We start from the raw sequence: 17,784 nt of genomic DNA, 5'->3' as shown, positions 1-17,784 counted from the left end.
AGTAATCACTGACCTGTTTTCTGTCTCTATAGGTTTGCCTTTTCCGTCCAGTTTCTTTGACTCAGCATAATGCCTTTGACATTCATCTGTGTTGTTGTGTGTATAATAGTTCCTTCCTGTTGTTGCAGAGTAGCATTCCATGGTGTGGGAGTACCACAGTTTGTGTTTAATGAGTCACTCATTGAAGGACATTGGGGTTGTTTCCAGTTTGGGGTAATTTTGACTAAAGCTGTTAAACATAATGCGTATAGATTTTTGTGTGTATTCATAAGTTGTCATTTTTTATTTCATCTTGGATAAGTAACTAGGAGTGGGATTATTGGGTCATACGGTAAATGTGTGTTTAACTTTGTAGAAAACTGCCAACTGTTTTCCAAAGTGATGTACTATTTTGCATTCCAGCCAGCAATATATGAGAGTTCTCGTTGCTCCTCATTCTTGCCAACAGTTAGTCATTAGAATTTTTTTAAATTATTAACCATTCTGATAGGTATGTAGTGGTGTCTTATCTAATTTACACTGCCCTAATGGCTGAAGATGTTGAGCATATTTTCATGTGCTCATCCTATCTTCTTTGGTGAAATGGCCATTTGACTTTTAATTTTAACATTTCCTGAGGTACATCATCAGTGTGATGCTTTCCTGAAGAGTATGTGTGGGGAGGAGGGGGAGCAAGGGAGAAAGGAAGCAGGAAGAGAGATGGAAAAGAATGTGTGTTGGTCAGGAGCCTTTCCTAATGGCATATATTTTTGTCACTAAAGTATTTAGGGGACTTTTCTTAAATTTTAGCTAGACCTTAGAAACAGTAAGCAGGTATAGTAGAAAGAACAAGGCCTCTGGAGCCAAACTTCTGGAATCAAAGCATGAGTCTGTCACTTACTACATGTGTGACCTTGGGCAAGTAACTTGCTTTTTTTGTGCCTCAGTTTCCTCATCACAAAAATAAAGATAAGCCAGTTGTGGTGGCTCATGCCTGTAATCCCAGTACTCTGGGAGGCCAAGGCGGGTGGATCACCCGAGGTCAGCAGTTCAAGACCAGCTTGGACAACATGGCAAAACCCCACCTCTAATAAAAATACAAAAAATTAGCCTAGTGTAGTGGCACATACCTGTAATCCCAGCTACTTGGGAGGCTGAGGCACAAGAATCGCTTGAACCTGGGAGGCGGAGGTTGCAGTGAGCTGACATTGTGCCACTGCACTCCAGCCTGGGTGACAGAGTGAGACTCTGTCTCAAAAAAACAAACAAACAAAGAAACCTACTTCACAGGGTTATTAGGAAGATTACATATGTTAGCATCTGTAAAGTATTAGGACAATACTTGGCACGTATTAAGCTTTGTATCAGTGTTAACTGTCAATATTGTTACCCTCACAGTGACCATATTTTTCAGTTGAAAAATTAGGGTTTGTTTTTACATGTTTCCAAGTATGAGGGATGGTTGTCATTTTTCTCTGCCTTAATAATGGAATTTTTAGGATGTTTGAGTGGTTAAGGGAGGCAGCAGAGCAATTTAAAATAGATACCATTCTAGAAAATTTAGCAGACTGTATTAGTCTGTTTTAGCGCTGCTGATAAAGAAATACCTGAGACTGGACGATTTACAAAAGAAAGAGGTTTAACTGGACTCACGGTTCCATGTGACTGGAGAGGCCTCAGAATCATGGTGGAAGGCAAGGAGGAGCAAGTCACAGCTTACGTGGATGGTGGCAGACAAAGAGAGAGCTTGTGCAAAGAAACTCCCATTTTAAAAACCATCAGATTTCGTGAGACCCATTCACTATTACGAGAACATCACAGGAAAGACCTGCCCCCATGATTCAGTCGTCTCCCACCAGGTCCCTCCCACAACACATGGGAATTATGGGAGCTACAAGATGAGATTTGGGTGGGGACACAAAGCCAAACCATATCACAGACCTACTGGATTTAGGCATATATATATATTTTTTTTCAATTTATAAGCTGAGGTGTGAATATCAAGAACACTTAATACATAATAGTTTAAATGCCCCATTTGTTATAGTTTATGGTTGCTTTTGCTTTTATCATTCTTCTTTGGTCTCATCTACTTTTTGGAAAACAAATTATGTATTTGCTAGGAATGCTTTTTTTTGATACGATTGATTTAACCTCTTTTTTTTTTTTTTAAGACATCTACATTAGATTTATAATTCTGAGCCTTACTTGATGATGTACGGAGGAAAGTATCTGACACTTCTTATTTCTCTAAGTCTTATTTCTTTTTGGGATTTTTAGGTTGTGGAGATGTTGGAGGTTCCCAATAAACCCACACAACTGTCGTACAAGTACTACTTCATGTCTGTGAATGCTGCAGATCGTGAAGACAGCCCTGCAGTGGCATTGCTGCTGCAGCAGTTCAAGGAAAACATCCAGGACTTGGTTTTTCGTACAAAAACCGGGAAACAGACCAGAACCAATGCCAAGCGCAAGGTATGATTCCATATGAAAATGAGCACAGAATTTGTGTGTGTTAACTTGGTTGTGTTCTTAACTTGGTTGTGTTCTTTACTCGTTTTTAATATGAGAAAGAACTAAGATACAGTTTTTAAGAGACGAGGCAGCAATAAGGCTTAAGTAACAATTGTCTACATTTTCTTGAAAATGCTTCTGTTTTAATTAAATAATTGTCCACCATTTTCCATGAGAGAACTTGTGAAACACAAAATATTTACTAATAAATTACCAGTGTTTAGGTCAGTATTTACTCAGTAAATACAATAACATTTGTATTGGTTAACTCTGAGCTTTCTTCCAGTATTTTAACTATCTTAATGAATTGCATCACATGTACTTTTTTTTTTTTTACCTGTTTGTGTTCTTTACTTAAATTCTAGTTGTCTGATGATCCATGTCCAGTAGAATCCAAGAAAACGAAACGAGCAGGAGAAATGTGTGCCTTCAATAAAGTTTTAGCCCACTTCGTCGCTATGTGTGATACAAATATGCCATTTGTAGGACTTCGGTTGGAGGTAAGTTTTTTGGAACAGTTGTGGATACCCCAAATGAAAGAGTAGTTTTTAAAATGTGTTGCTCAGGGTATATATAGATTCCATTAGGAAAAGCAGAATGTTTGTGATCCTGTTCATTTTGGGAGGAGTGGTAGGGTTACAATCATAGCATCTCATGGTATACATGTAAAACATGACTTGAATTATTTCATCTCTCTGATTCCAGACTCTGGGTCTTCTGCTCTTTATGGAAATTGAATGTAAATTTTTCCCAGTTAAAAAAAAGTGGACAGGGCTGGGCACGGTGGCTCACACCTGTAATCCCAGCACTTTAGGAGGCCTAGGCGGGTGGATCACTTGAGGTCAGGAGTTTGAGTCCAGCCTGGCCAACATGGTAAAACCCTGTCTCTACTAAAAATACAAAAATTGCCTGCGTGTGGTGGCACATGCCTGTAATCCCAGCTACTTGGGAGGCTGAAGCAGGAGAACTGCTTGAACCCGGGAGGTATAGGTTGCAGTGAGTCAAGATTGCACCACTGCACTCCAGCCTTGGCAAAAAAGCAAGACTCTGTCTCAAAAAAAAAAAAAAAAAAAAAAAAAAAAGATAAAAGAAAAAGTGGACAGGCTGAGTGCAGTGACTGATGCCTATAATCCCAGCACTTTGGGAGGCCAAGGTGGAAGGATTGCTTGAGCTTAGGAGTTCAAGACCAGCCTGGGTAACATAGCAAGACCTCATCTCTTTTAAAAAAATTAAAGAAAAACAAGTGGACAGTTTTTAAGAATTAACATTTTACTTTTATACCTGTTAGTAGGAGCATTGTTTAAACCTATTAGAGATGGTTAGTTGATAGCCAGGTGGCTTATTTTTGAGTTGGTAAAGCCGTGTATATTGCTTAAGCCCTAGTAAAACTGGGATCCTTTCTAAGAAGCAGATCAGAAAGAATATTAAACTAAATTTTTACTTTTCTCACATGGGAGAAGCAATAGATTTATGCAGAATTAGTGCCTTGAAAGAATACGCAGTTGTGATATCCAATATAATCCTCAAACGTGAAAGGGAGGTAACAGACCTGCATTTTTTGTATTTCCAAAAAGGAGTTTGGCCAAGGATGGGTAGCCCCTCAAAAGTGATACACTAAAACCCCAGTTATTTCCCTGTAGGTTAAAGTTTTATGTTTTGTAAGAATCCCCTCCTCTGTAAGTTATTGTGAATGAAGGAGAGACCTGGAAATGTGGAAATGGACTTTTTCAGTTGGGCTGATGATGATGGCCTTGGGAAGATTTGTTGAAAATAGCTTTCATGCTTTAGAACAGGGATTGGGAAACTTTTTCTGTAAAGAGCCAAATATAAATATTTTAGACTTTGTCGGTCAAGTGGTCTCTGTTATAGCTACTCAAATCTGCTGTTGTAGTGTGAACCAGCCAGAGCTGATATTTAAACAAATGAGCATGGCTGTGTTATGGTAAAAAACTTCATTTACAAAAACGGGCAGTGGGCCGGGCGCGGTGACTCATGCCTGTAGTCCCAGCACTTTGGGAGGCCGAAGTGGGCAGATCACCTGAGGTCAGGAATTTGAGACCAACCTGGCCAACATGGTGAAACCTCGTCTCTACTAAAAATACAAAACTTAGTTAGGCGTGGTAGCGGGCGCCTGTAATCCCAGCTACTCGGGAGGCTGAGGCAGAAGAATTGCTTGAACCTGGGAGGTGGAGGTTGCAGTGAGCCAAGATCACGCCACTCTAGCCTGGGTGACAGAGCGAGACTCCTTCTCAAAACAAACAAAAAAACCAGGCAGTGGGCTGGATTTGGCTCATGAGCTGTTGTTTGCCAACTCCTGCTTTACAGGAATTTGGGATCTGTAGGCAGAGGATAAGGTGTGAAATTGTAAAGAGCCGAGAGAGAAACCCAAGCCTAGAAACAGGCACCTAAAATAAATACTCATGTCCTTGATGACCCAGCTCCTAGTACTGTGAGCTTGATGAATGTCCTCTTATCTGGATACTGGCCTTAGCTCCTAAACTGTGGAGTGTGTCCATGTTTCCTATGTAATTGACTGTGTTCTTGAACTCTTTTATTGTGTTATTTGGATTGATTATATGAATATCATTCAGTTACTACCTTTGCAGTGGGAAGGGAAGATGGATATATGGTGCTGAGGCAAAGCAATGCATTTATATCCTCTCTTCCCCTACCCACAGGCCAGAATTGGCAAAAATGTGTGTCTTTGTAGGCCTACGTAGGTTAATGACTGTAGACATACGTCTTCTCTGTCCACCTTCTCTGTATTCCTATACCTGCTGCACATATGGGACACAGATGAACATTCTGTAGTGCTCTATTGAACTCAGTCAAGCTCTTAAAAACTTACCTACTTTTTATTCTCAGTGAACATTCTAGCTATGTTAAAGATAAAAGCAAGTATATTTTCTGCTTAAAGTAATTTAGGCTGAGATGTGAATAACTAAAACTAAATCTCATCTTACAAGGGATGTTTATATATCTTTTTTTTTTGAAATGGAGTTTCATTCTTGTTACCCAGGCTGGAGTGCAATGGCGCAATCTTGGCTTACTGCAACCTCCGCCTCCCCGATTCAAGCGATTCTCCTGCCTCAGCCTCCCAAGTAGCTGAGATTACAGGCGTACACCACCACACCCAGCTAATTTTTGTATTAGTAGAGACGGGGTTTTACCATGTTGGCTAGGCTCGTCTCGAACTCCTGACCTCAGGTGATCCAACTGCCTCGGCCTCCCAAAGTGCTGGGATTACAGGTGTGAGCCACTCCACCTGGCCGGATGTTTATATATCTGATTGATAGAATAGCAGCAGTATTTTTGAGCTGGCCCACACTTCATTTCCTTTTGAATCTGAACCCCTACTTCCTATTTGGTAGCAGCTATTTTTCTAAACCTTTCCCTTTCCCAGGCCCAAAGAGCAGGGCTCACTCAAATACTTGGAACTTCCTTAAATCCTTTCCAGAACATGGTAGATATAAATAGTCTGTCATGCAAGACCTGGGAATATCTGCCAAAAGCAAGCATTTCTTTAGATCAGATGACTTTCTGGCATACCGTAATTACTTGCAGTCCCATGGAAAGGGTTTCAGGCACTATCTCTGCATTTATCTTTTTAATTTGCTTTCTGAATCCTTTAATTGGGAAATAGATGTCATTGGGTAAATGCACAAATTGGAAATCTTTTCTTGGGTTTCACATAGGAAGTAGTTTAATTCTTAAAAATGTATTTCAGAAATGTTGTAAACTAAAAAATATTGTTTAGAAATAAGCTATGACAGTGACTCAAACATTGTTTTGAACAAACAAGAGAATTACATGAGAAACCATTCTTGTGGCCTCTTGAACTACTAAAATTGATTCTAGATTACTTTTTTTGGCTCCCTGCAAAAATTAGACTAATCTCCTAAATTTTGAATATTTGCCACTTGTGGAGGTGTTTCTTAAACTAGATGCACTGGGACAGCTTTGAGTTCCACTGGACTTCGTGTCGTTTCCCAGGGAATCTAATGATGGGGATAATACTCATGCCTAATATGTTGTAACTTGGGGAAAGAATGGTCCTAGAACAGGTGCCACAAGAATAGAGACCATAGTACTTAGAAATGGTAGTTGTTTTTGTAAAATTGGTGGTCTGATATAATTGTTTTTCTCTTTCTAGTTGTCCAATCTGGAGATTCCACATCAAGGAGTGCAAGTGGAAGGTGATGGCTTCAGCCATGCAATTCGCTTATTAAAGTAAGCCCCTGTCATGTGTTTCACTTGGTGCCACATGTTGCAGTCACACTCTGAAAGCTGCTTCTCTTTCATGAGACAACGTAGAGCAGTGTTCAGAACCTGTGCGTGTTGTGGATTTCTGCATAGAGTTACTGGGGTCTGGGGGAAGATTCCCTTTAATCTATGGAGTGGCAGTCCAGCATCACTTGGTTTTGTTTTTTTTGTTGTTTGTTTGTTTGCTTGTTTTGAGACAGAGTCTCATTCTGTTGCTCAGGTTGACTGGAGTGCAGTGGCATGATCTTGGCTCACTGCAGCCTCCCAACCTCTGCCTCCTAGGTTCAAGCAATTCTCGTGCCTCAACCTCCTGAGTAGCTGGGACTACAGGCGCACACCACGACGCCCAGCTAGTTTTTGTGTATTTTTAATAGCGACGGGGTTTTGCCATGTTGACCAGGCTGGTCTCGAACTCCTGGCCTCAAGTGATCCATCCACCTCGGCCTCCCAAAGTGTTGGGATTACAGGCATAAGCCACCGCACCTGGCCTCACTTGGTATTTTTGGATGTCTTTTCTCTTCATTTCTTTGATTCATTCAGCAGATATACATTGAGTGTGACTGTGTGTCAGGCTTGAATTCTGACATCCCCTCAGAATGCTGTGGGTTCATAAAGCAGAGGAATATGGGCTAGTTCAGAAGTCAGGAAGGGTATCCCTGAGGAAGTACCAGTTATACTTGGACTGAAGGAGAGGTGAGAATTAGTCAGAGGAAAGTGGGGCAGAGGTGGTGGGAGGTCCTGACCAGAGGGATAACTGCTAATGTGAAGGCTTGGAGGGAAGAGAGAGCTTGGCATTTTTGTGCTGAAAGGAGTTCGGCATGGCAGGAGATGGGAGAAATGAGGCTGGAAATGTAAGCAGGAAGGGGTCAGATCCTTTAGGCCTGTGTAAATGTCCTTCAACAATTTAGGCTTTATCCTAATGGCACTAAGAAGCTATCAGATGATTTTAAGCTAAAACTGACATCATTAGATAGGTGTTTTTGGAAGCTCAACCTGATAGCAATATGGAGAATAAATTGAATGGGAACAAGACTAAAGTAATGAAACCAGTTGTTGAAGTGGTTCGCATTAGAGTTGTTGGTAGCTCAGAGTAGGGTACGTTCCACAAGGAGTTAGGAGAGAAAATATTCACGAGTCATGATTAGATTGGTGTTGAAGGTGAGAAAGAGGGGAAACTGGCAAAGATGATTCTTGGTTTTATCTTGGGCAAATGATGGATGGTGGCAGTGTTTTCTGAGATGAGGGACACCAAAGATGTGAGTTTGAATGGACTTTGCTAAGTTTAAGGTGCCTGAATGCCCTTTGGGCAGGCAGAGATGTGTTTCAAGCTCAGGTAACAGATCTGGGAAGGAGAAGTAGATAAAGTCATCACCATCGTGATAGTAATTGAGCTGGGGTAGTAAATTAGATCACCAGGAAAGAGTATACGGAAGGAGATGGGCATAGGGCTTAGTTCTAGTGGACGAAGGACGAGGAGCCAAAAGATGCTTAGAAGTAAAACTAATGTGGTACATGTGCTTTAAAAGTGACCCAGTATGGACTTGCAAAGTCAGAATACCATCTAAGAGATCAACCTTTTTGGTCCAGGAAACAGGTTTCTTTGCAAAGGAGGGATATACTTTATTGTTTCCCAGATGTTGCTTAATGATATAAATTATATAAGCAATTTTTATTTATTGAATTCCTCTGTCTGCTAAGACATAGCAGCTCTGCAATTCGAGCAGTGGGGCTTTACCATTTGTTATCTAGGAATCTGTTTCTGTGGAAGGTAGATAGAGCTAGCAAATAGTGTCACATAACCCATGTGTCATTAGTGCTCACTTTAGATACTACAGAATTGAAGAACTAGAATAATTCCTCTTCCTGGCTATCTTAACAACATTTCTACAAAAACGTTTTCAGGAGAGAGAGAACTAGTCTTATACTGGAAATCAGTAGGAAAATGCAATACTTTCAATTGCATTTGGTTTTGAATTGCTTTGCCTTGGATATAGGTTTTTTTTTCTTTTTACTCTTCTTGGCACCTGTAGATAAGTTGATAATGTTAACATTTGCATTCTGTTCTCTTAGTTGTATTTTTCATGGTTTGTGAAATTTTAAAAATATCTTGTTCTCGGCATTTTTACAAGAGAAATTTCAGTCTCCTTTCTTCTTGGACTCAAGAGAATGCGTAAGAGTCCTACCTAGGAAGGAAGTACTTTATATTTTTTAGCTTCATTTTATAATAATTCTTAAAGTCTTTAATCTTGGCTTTTGTTTTCTTTATTTTAAAATGTAAAGGAAAATATACATAAATGGATATGTTAAAGATGACTGTCCAGTAAGTGCTGTCCATTATTGGGGTAGGGTATAGAAGTGAAGAAGAAAAAAGTAAATAATAAATGTCTCAACATGATTTTATTAAAATCCTATATAGACCTAATTAGTATGGAATTGGACTCATGCATTTATTCTCTAGAAACTCTTGTAACAAGCTTTTAGTCCTGGATATATTAATATTGAATATGAATATGAGTTGATACTTAAAAGCTTTAAAATTGGCACATTTTCCTTCTCTTTGCCAAAAATACATTCTGTTCTTGTTCTACTTTATCCCCTTGAAAATTTGTTGAGCAGGCCTCCTTGATGCATCTCTGCAATCATAGTATCAAATGTGTCATAGTAAATTTCTTCGATTGCTATGGTTCATGGACCTGTTGCCTTGTGCAAATTCAAGAGCCTTGATCCTATAACTCAAATGAGGCTTGGGACACAAGTTTTGAGAGAGCAGCATGCTCATGGTGCCTAGTTTTGAATGCCTCAGCAAACTTCCCACCTTCTCGTTGAACTCATGTCACAGTCATGTGCAGTAGTAAAGGTCCTCTGGCCACACCCACGAGGGTTTTTCATTTCCTCCATTTTGTTTCTTTGCCTCCTGTAGCTTATGCTGATAATGCACAGGCACAGCTCTTTTTTTGCAAGTTGTGCGGCCCAGCTTGTCCTTCATACACGTGTGCAATCTTTATAAAAACCTCTTCACTTTCATTTTAGGCACACTCATGCTGCTTTTGCTAGTGCTTTCAGTGATCTCCCTGGTTTTGCACTGCAGGGCCATAGTGGGGTTAATGATTGTAAAAGCCCTCACAACAAAGCTGACACACATCTGGCAGACCTTAAAAGACCATAGCCTGGCTCCTCAATTTGTTTAGTACTGAGAAGCACAGGAGAAAAGTTGGTTAGGAGCAGCTGTGTAAATCAAACATTTTTGAATTGATAAAAATTTTCAGATAGGTTAATCCATTGTCCAGAAAATACCTTCCTCGGTTCTTAATTTTGGGGTACTATAATAGTATTTTGCAGTATTTTAAGTTTGTTACAATTTTGTCAGCTTTCCTTTTGGGGAACCTGGTTTGGGATTGTTGTTTTTTTCCCCTCACATGATCATGCTGGGAAGATAAAAGTTACAGTTTATTTTTATTCATTCTGTTCCATTCATAACCTTAAAAGCAAGTAACTATTTTACGAGTTCCTTGAGGTAGAGCTCATTGTATCTGCATCACAGATTAAAGTGATATACAGTGCACTTTCAGGGTTCCGCTGTCTCTAAGAGCATAAATGGGAAAAGATTTAGTTAGTTCTCACTTGAACACATGCTGGCTTCTGTGCTTTCCTTTTCTAACTAGATAGATTTTGTGAAAAACCTGTTTTATTTGAAAGGAAGATAATGTACTGCATTTATATTTTCAAACTTGAGATTTAAAAAATCTGTCTGAATTGGCTGCTTTATAACTCCTACGGAGAGGGCTATGTCGTGAGGGGTAAGGGCAGGCAAGTCCTCAGTATACCTGTCAAGTTGAAGAACAGATAGGTAGTTTATGCAATTTCTGTAATAACTACCCAAAATACAGTTGCACAAAATCTTTCTGGCAGTGATAAAAAGTATGTAGTGTGAAAGATTAACTTTTGAAAAACTTCAAAAGCTGTATATTGAAGAGGAGCTGTGATAGAAGTTTTAATTAGCACATGCAATCTATTTTTTGCTCTCTTAAGTTGTTTATTCCAGGTCAGTGGTTCTCAACCCCAGGGCAGTTTTGCCTTGCAGGGGACTTTTGGCAATGTCTGCAGATGTTTTTGATCATTAACTGAGAAGAGGGAGTAGGAAGTGCTACTGGCACCCAGTAGGTAGAGGCCTGGGCTGCACAAGACAGCCCCCTCACCCCGCAACAAAGGATTTTCCAGCCCCAAATGCCAACCCTGCCAAGACTGAGAAACTTTGTTATATTCTGAATTAAGGGGTCTGAACCAACATTCCCTAATTCCAATTATATTTGTTGTTTTTTTTGCCTCAATATAGATATTTATTATACCAAATCTGAGAATTAACCACCTTCTGTATGAGTTAAAGGTTATATATAATTAAGTAATCTCATTATTTCATCTCTTACTGAAATAACTCATGAATAGCTAAAATATATTACCTCATAATGTTTTATGACCAATGAGATAGTTTGTAAAACTGTAGAAGGAAAATGGATAGGTAGGTATTTTAAGACACCAAGCTACTACATTCCTCTTGTATATGTGATGTATGTGTGACAATATGTATGTTAAATGAGTTAGCACATGTAAAGCTCTATGAAAATAAGAGTTACCTCTACAGAGGAGGAGGTGGCAAAGTGGGGATAATGAACCTGGAATTTTATCATGGTTATTCAGTCAGTGACCAAGATTTGGTTTTACTGCAAGGGAGAATTAACATACATGGGGCCAGGCTTGGTGGTGTGCACCTGTAATTCTAGCTACTCGGGAGGCTGAGGTGGGAGGATTGCCCAGGCTAGCCTGGGCAACACAGCAAGACTCCATCTCTTAAAAAACAAAACATATGAATACCTGCTGTGTCAGCCACCATAAGCACTTTCATTTTCTTCGTCAACGACACATAAAGTAATTCTTCATCTCTATTTTGTAGTTGGGAAATTCAGAGACATTAAATGTGGCTGAGTCAGAGTTAGAATGTGGGTCTCTGACTCCAAGGCCCTTGTTCTTTGTACTACATCATCCTGTCTTCAAAGAGTGGTTTTATAAGGATTTGGTCCCCTCAGCTTTTCCTTGAGGATGTTCTAGATAGATTTTGCAGAAAACCAGTATTCTTGATTTTCATTCTGTAGAATTGTAGTCTTTTTTAAAGAACAAAATTATGAATAAAGACAAACATCACTGTTAAAATGAGAGTTCTAATCCATATTGATGTGAATGGAAATGGATTAAATACTATTAATTGCTGTGAATTGCTTCCTCCTTTTGCAGAAGGTATCTAGAAGTGGAGTTTGAACTGAAGCTCTAATGTCATACCCTGTCTGTCATTGTGTACATTGAGCTTTGTCTGTGTAAAGTATACTTCATATGCTGTCTTTTATCACCAGAATTCCTCCCTGTAAGGGTATAACTGAGGAAACCCAAAAGGCTCTGGACCGCTCTCTTCTTGATTGCACTTTCCGATTACAAGGTAGAAATAACCGCACTTGGGTAGCAGAGTTAGTGTTTGCAAATTGTCCACTTAATGGCACTTCTACCAGGGAGCAAGGTGAGATGTTTCACACATTTTGTCTTTGCATATTTCTGGATTTTTTTAGTATTGATTACTATTAATATTCTCTTTTAATCCTGTAGGACCATCCCGGCACGTTTACCTGACATATGAAAATCTGTTGTCTGAGCCTGTTGGTGGTAGAAAAGTGGTTGAAATGTTTCTTAATGACTGGAATAGCATTGCACGATTATATGAGTGTGTGTTGGAATTTGCACGTTCTCTACCAGGTACGTGTAGAGATAATCTCCTTTTAAAAAAAAAAAAAAAAAAAAAAGCCCTCACCCTTTTTTTAGCTGAAGTAAAACATGCACAGTGTTCCAAGCAAAAAAATTAAAGTGTATCTAATAAAACTTAAGTGTTCCTTTCACACAGGTATACCGTATCATAATAATAGTGCTTATTTACTGTGTGCCATACAATATTATAAACAGTTTGCTTGTGTTAACAAATGAGTTATCTTCACAGTCACAATCATGAGGGTGGGTATTATTCCTCATTTTACAGAAGAAAACAAGTTGCAGAGACTAAGAACTTTGCATAAAGTCCCATAGCTAGTGAGTGGCAGAGTTGGAATTGGAACCCTCTAACCACTATGCTAGACTGCTTCAGTATATCTCACTTACCCTTGCCCCCTTTTGTAGAAACAGAAGCCTATTATCTGTTTATGCTGTTGCTTTTTTTAAGAAACTAAATTACTTAACTAGAGACCTGTCTGGGCATATAATATTGCCAAAATGCCGTGTTATTCAAATTTATATTTTACAATTTTACATGTATAATATTAATCTCCTTTTTGTTTCCTTCTGTTTAGACATACCTGCTCATCTAAATATTTTCTCAGAAGTTCGTGTTTATAATTACCGAAAACTTATCTTGTGTTATGGAACCACCAAGGGAAGCTCAGTAAGTCTGATTAAAATGCTGAAGTTCCTGTCTTATGAATCTTTTAAAAATCAAGAATTAAAAAAATATGAAAATTACCTTAATATAAGTAAGAGCTCAAGTAAAAGTTAGGGATAAAAATGGTAAATTTTAAATGCTTTGTGGCTATAAATATATTATACTATAATGCTTAACTCTTTAAAATTGAAAACAAAAATAATACCCTGTGATGGGGTATGTAATCTTGAAGCAATTTGGACAAGGTAATGTACTGATGGTGTTTGTATTTTTTTTTTCACTGATTACAAATTTGCTTGGCAATGTAATTATTGTAAGGAAAATTATGTATGAGTGGTTATAACAATATGGTATGTTTTTGCTTTTGGTCACATGAATGTTAACATTGTTTCATCTTATCTTAATCTTGAAGTATTTCCTGTAATCTATAGTTCTTTATTTTTTTTCCCACCTCATAAGTAAAGTCCTAGAAATGTAGTATAAAAATGCAGCCAGCTGGTTTCTCTCTAGACTTCTACGTCAAGTAATGTCAGGTTACTTGAGCTTTTTAAAATCTATTAACCAAGTGTATCTGTGTCCAGAGTGGCACCCTTCCCCTTTATGACAGTGCTCCTTAGTTGATGGTACCAAGAGTGTGACTCTTCTTCAGTTCAAGAGAAAAACGAAAAGAAACACTAATGATAATTTTCAAATAAAGTTTAATAAAGTTGTTTTAGCGCCTTTCTGTTTTATTTAGTAAAAGAGGACTAACACATGGTCAGGGAATGTACTGTTCAATATTAACAGCACATCTGGAGTTCGAATCCAGTCTTATTTTATTGCTTGTTTTCCAAAAAAAAAAACCATTTAGATTTTTGGCGTTTTGCCTTACTTTTAACATTTTTTTTTCTCCTACTTGAATCTGTTACTTTCTCAGTTTCTGAAACATGTAATCTTTTTTATTTAGATTAGTATCCAATGGAATTCGATCCATCAAAAATTCCACATTTCTTTGGGAACTGTTGGCCCAAACTCAGGTTGCAGTAACTGTCACAATACCATTCTCCATCAGCTTCAAGAAATGTTCAACAAAACACCAAATGTGGTTCAGTTATTACAGGTAATTAAGTTTATTTTCTGTCTAAAAATAAGACTTAGTATGCCAGCCGTGCTGGTTCACACCTGTAATCCCAACACTTTGGGAGGCCGAGGCGGAAGGATTGCTTGTGCTCAGGAGTTCAAGACCAGCTTGGGCAATGTGGCAAAACCCTGTCTCTACAAAAATACAAAAATTAGTCAGGTGTGGCGATGCACACCTGTAGTCCCAGCTACTTGGGAGGCTGAAGTGGGAGGATCACCTGAGCCTGGGGAGGTCAAGGCTGCAGTGAGCTGTGATTGTGCCACTGTACTCCAGCCTGGGTGTCAGAATGAGACCCTGTCTCAAAAAACAAACAAACAAAAAACAGCATTTAGTGTCTCAGGCAAAACTCTTTAAAAGATCATGGGGACTTAACTTGTCTTTAATGACTGAGGCTGATAACTTTTGTCTTTTATATCTTGAACACTTCTTTGAGAATTTTCTTTGATTCAATGTGGACCCAGTGATCTAGTTTGCATTCTCTTCAAGGGGAAGTTTTATGGAATGTGTCAGAAGGACGTTGTCTCATTTTTGACAGTTATACACTGAAAATTCTGAGGTTTTAACATTTGTACAGAAACTGGCTGCTCTCACTGTGTTTGTTCCTTATAGGTACTGTTTGATACTCAGGCTCCATTAAATGCCATCAACAAACTCCCCACTGTGCCGATGTTGGGCTTGACCCAGAGAACCAACACTGCCTACCAGTGCTTCTCCATTCTGCCACAGTCGTCTACCCACATCAGACTGGCCTTCAGGAACATGTATTGCATTGATATATACTGCCGGAGTCGAGGTGTTGTGGCAATACGGGATGGTGCCTATAGTCTTTTTGATAACAGCAAACTAGTTGAAGGTTTCTATCCTGCACCAGGACTAAAGGTAACAGACTTTAGTGTCATAACATGAGTAAACATAAAAATTATCTCTAAAATAGTTTCTTTGAGGGGGAAATAATGGGGAAAAGCAACAAATTCCTGTTTAGATTTAGTAAGTAGCAGTGTTAATTCATCATCTCTATAACGTCATTCTGAAGGAGCTAGAAGTTCTGATAAAGTGCTGTGCTTATGTGTATGAGATGATTAAAAGTATTTTTCTTTATATTCTTACCTTCTGATCAGTAGGGTGAAGATACTAAAAACAGTTGTGTTTGGTCTTTGGAACTTTAAAAGTAGTGTTTATCATTGATTTTTGAAAAGGTTTGCTCATCAATTCTACTGTGATGCTTATTTATTTATGAGACAGAGTCTCACTCTGTCACCCAGGCTGGAGTGCAGCGGCACAATCTTGGCTCACTGCAACTTCAGCCATGTGGATTCAAGCGCCTCTCCTGCCTCAGCCTCCCCAGTAGCTGAGATTATAGGCATGCACCACCACACCTGGCTAATTTTTGTATTTTTAGTAGAGATGGGGTTTCACTATGTTGGCCTGGCTGGTCTTGAACTCCTGACCTCAGGTGATCCACCTGCCTCAGCCTCCCAAAGTGCTGGGATTACAGGCGTGATGTAATCTGTGCCTGGCCTGATGCATTTAAAAAATGTAAGGTCCTGGACCCTCCCAAAGTGCTAGGATCACAGTAACCTGTGCCTGGCCTGATGCTTTTTAAAAATGTAAGGTCCTGGACCGCAACTGCCAGAGTAGTTAACTGATGTGATAGCTCAGTTGTATGTGTTTTTAGTCTAGAGTCAAATAAATCTAAAAGGCTTGATTTGAAAAATAGTCTCCTGCAACCCACTCTTGTCATTTTCTTGCTCCCCAGATGCCCTGTTTTCAATTCTTATATAGCTGATTCTCTTGGTATTTATATCTTTATCTCTAAGTAGAATGCCTACATTGCTATTTGTTTACTTTTTGGTTGAGGGCATTATCTGATTCTCACAATGGAAGATGAGTATTCTTTTTTCTGGTTTTTTTTTTCTGGTTTTCTTTTCTTTTCTTTTCTTTTTTTTTTTTTTTTTTGGAGACAGGGTCTCATTCTGTCCTTCAGGCTGGAGTGCAGTGGCATGATCATGGCTCACTGCAGCCTCAACCACCAGGGCTAAATCCATCCTCCCACCTCAGCATCCCCAGTAGCTGGGACCATACCCAGATAATTTTTGTATTTTTTGTAGAGATGGGGTTTCATCGTGTTGCCCAGGCTTTAATTCTTATTAAATTCTTTTTTATGTGTGCCTTCCCCCTTCCAGGCTGCTCTCAGTGCATAAACACATTTGTCTTTCCTCCTATCTTTGTAACATGGTTAGGTAGCAATTTTGATTAGATTATTTTTCAGCATTTGCGCTGTTATGAATATGTAAGCGCTGCTGCAACCAAGCTTACTATGATTATTTTTCCTGTCTTGCTCAACATTTTATTTTATTGGGAATTATTAATTGGGTCTTTTTTGGTTTCGCTTTCTCTGTAGTACCTATCACTAATTAACCTTAAACTCTCTCCTAGTTATGTAACTCCTTTTAGTATGTTCAAACATATCAAGATAACATTGATTTCATCTTGAAGAAATCTCTTCAACAGGCCTCTGACCTGCTCCAATTTGGACTGATAGCACTCTGGGCCTTCTACACAGTGTTCACTTAAGAATCTGCAAAAGGATGAAAGGGGAGATTCCTTCATTTCTCTTTTATGTTGCACATTGCATGCCTTTGGTGATGGGCGCCTTGTTTTTTTTCTTGGTTTACTTCATTGTTTTGATTACTGGGAGAAGGTACATGGGGGGTGGGGAATTAATTTGAAATCACATATGCCTGAAAGCATCTTTAGTTTACCCTCATCTAACTGAAGTGGCTAGATAAAGAACTCTAGGTTGCAATCATTTTCTGTAAAAATTTTGAAGGTACTACTTCATTGTCTCCTAGCTTCCATTGTGACTATTGAGATGTGTAATGAGTTCACACTGTTGAACATTATGTGACTTGAGTGGGCTGTTTCAGTCTGAAAACTTAATATCCTTTTGCTTTGGGAAATCTCCTTGCACTATTTCTTGGTTCATCTCCGTTGTTTTCTCTGTTAGCTCGTTCGGGTACTCCTAATGTTCTGATGCTAGGCATTGTGGACTTGTCCTCCAATTTTCTTATTTCTTCTGTTTTTTTGTCTCTTGTTTCTGGGAGATACCTCACTTTTTTCCTCTAATCCCTCTATTTTTTATTTCTACCAATATTTTATTTTGGCCATTCTTTAAAAAATTTTTTCAGAAGGTCTTTTTTTGTTTCTAAATGTTTATTTTAAACATTCTATTATATGGCAACATTACTTTTTCTTTTTATCCTACATAATCTCTATTTTATTCGCCTTGCTTTTGTGTTTGGGGGGGTGTGGTATCGATTTCTTTTATATTAGTGTCTTTCCTCAAATGTTAAGCGATTCTTAACTCTCTGCTCTTATTTAAAGGTAAGACTTACTGACTGTGGTCTTCATTGCAGGATGATCTCCTTGGGCCATTTCT

General features: G+C 38.8%; 1 protein-coding gene across 11 annotated transcripts in view; it reads left to right on the top strand.

The window, feature by feature from the left end:
• The window catches only part of MED14 (mediator complex subunit 14), an 86,510-nt gene that overhangs the window by 41,178 nt on the left and 27,548 nt on the right, over positions 1-17,784 (top strand). For all 11 annotated transcript variants that reach the window (XM_063721390.1, XM_063721389.1, XM_063721388.1 and 8 more), the window contains exons 14-21: positions 2,260-2,454; positions 2,859-2,993; positions 6,647-6,723; positions 12,159-12,319; positions 12,406-12,552; positions 13,137-13,228; positions 14,172-14,324; positions 14,955-15,224. In XM_063721390.1, coding sequence (XP_063577460.1) covers positions 2,260-2,454; positions 2,859-2,993; positions 6,647-6,723; positions 12,159-12,319; positions 12,406-12,552; positions 13,137-13,228; positions 14,172-14,324; positions 14,955-15,224 — 1,230 coding nt within the window. The remainder of the gene's footprint in view (positions 1-2,259; positions 2,455-2,858; positions 2,994-6,646; positions 6,724-12,158; positions 12,320-12,405; positions 12,553-13,136; positions 13,229-14,171; positions 14,325-14,954; positions 15,225-17,784) is intronic.

The sequence above is a fragment of the Pongo abelii genome, chromosome X (assembly GCF_028885655.2).
Source record: "Pongo abelii isolate AG06213 chromosome X, NHGRI_mPonAbe1-v2.0_pri, whole genome shotgun sequence".
NCBI classification, from domain to species: domain Eukaryota; kingdom Metazoa; phylum Chordata; class Mammalia; order Primates; family Hominidae; genus Pongo; species Pongo abelii.
Note: the sequence above shows the minus strand (reverse complement) of the source record. Positions and strands in the feature narration are given on the sequence as shown.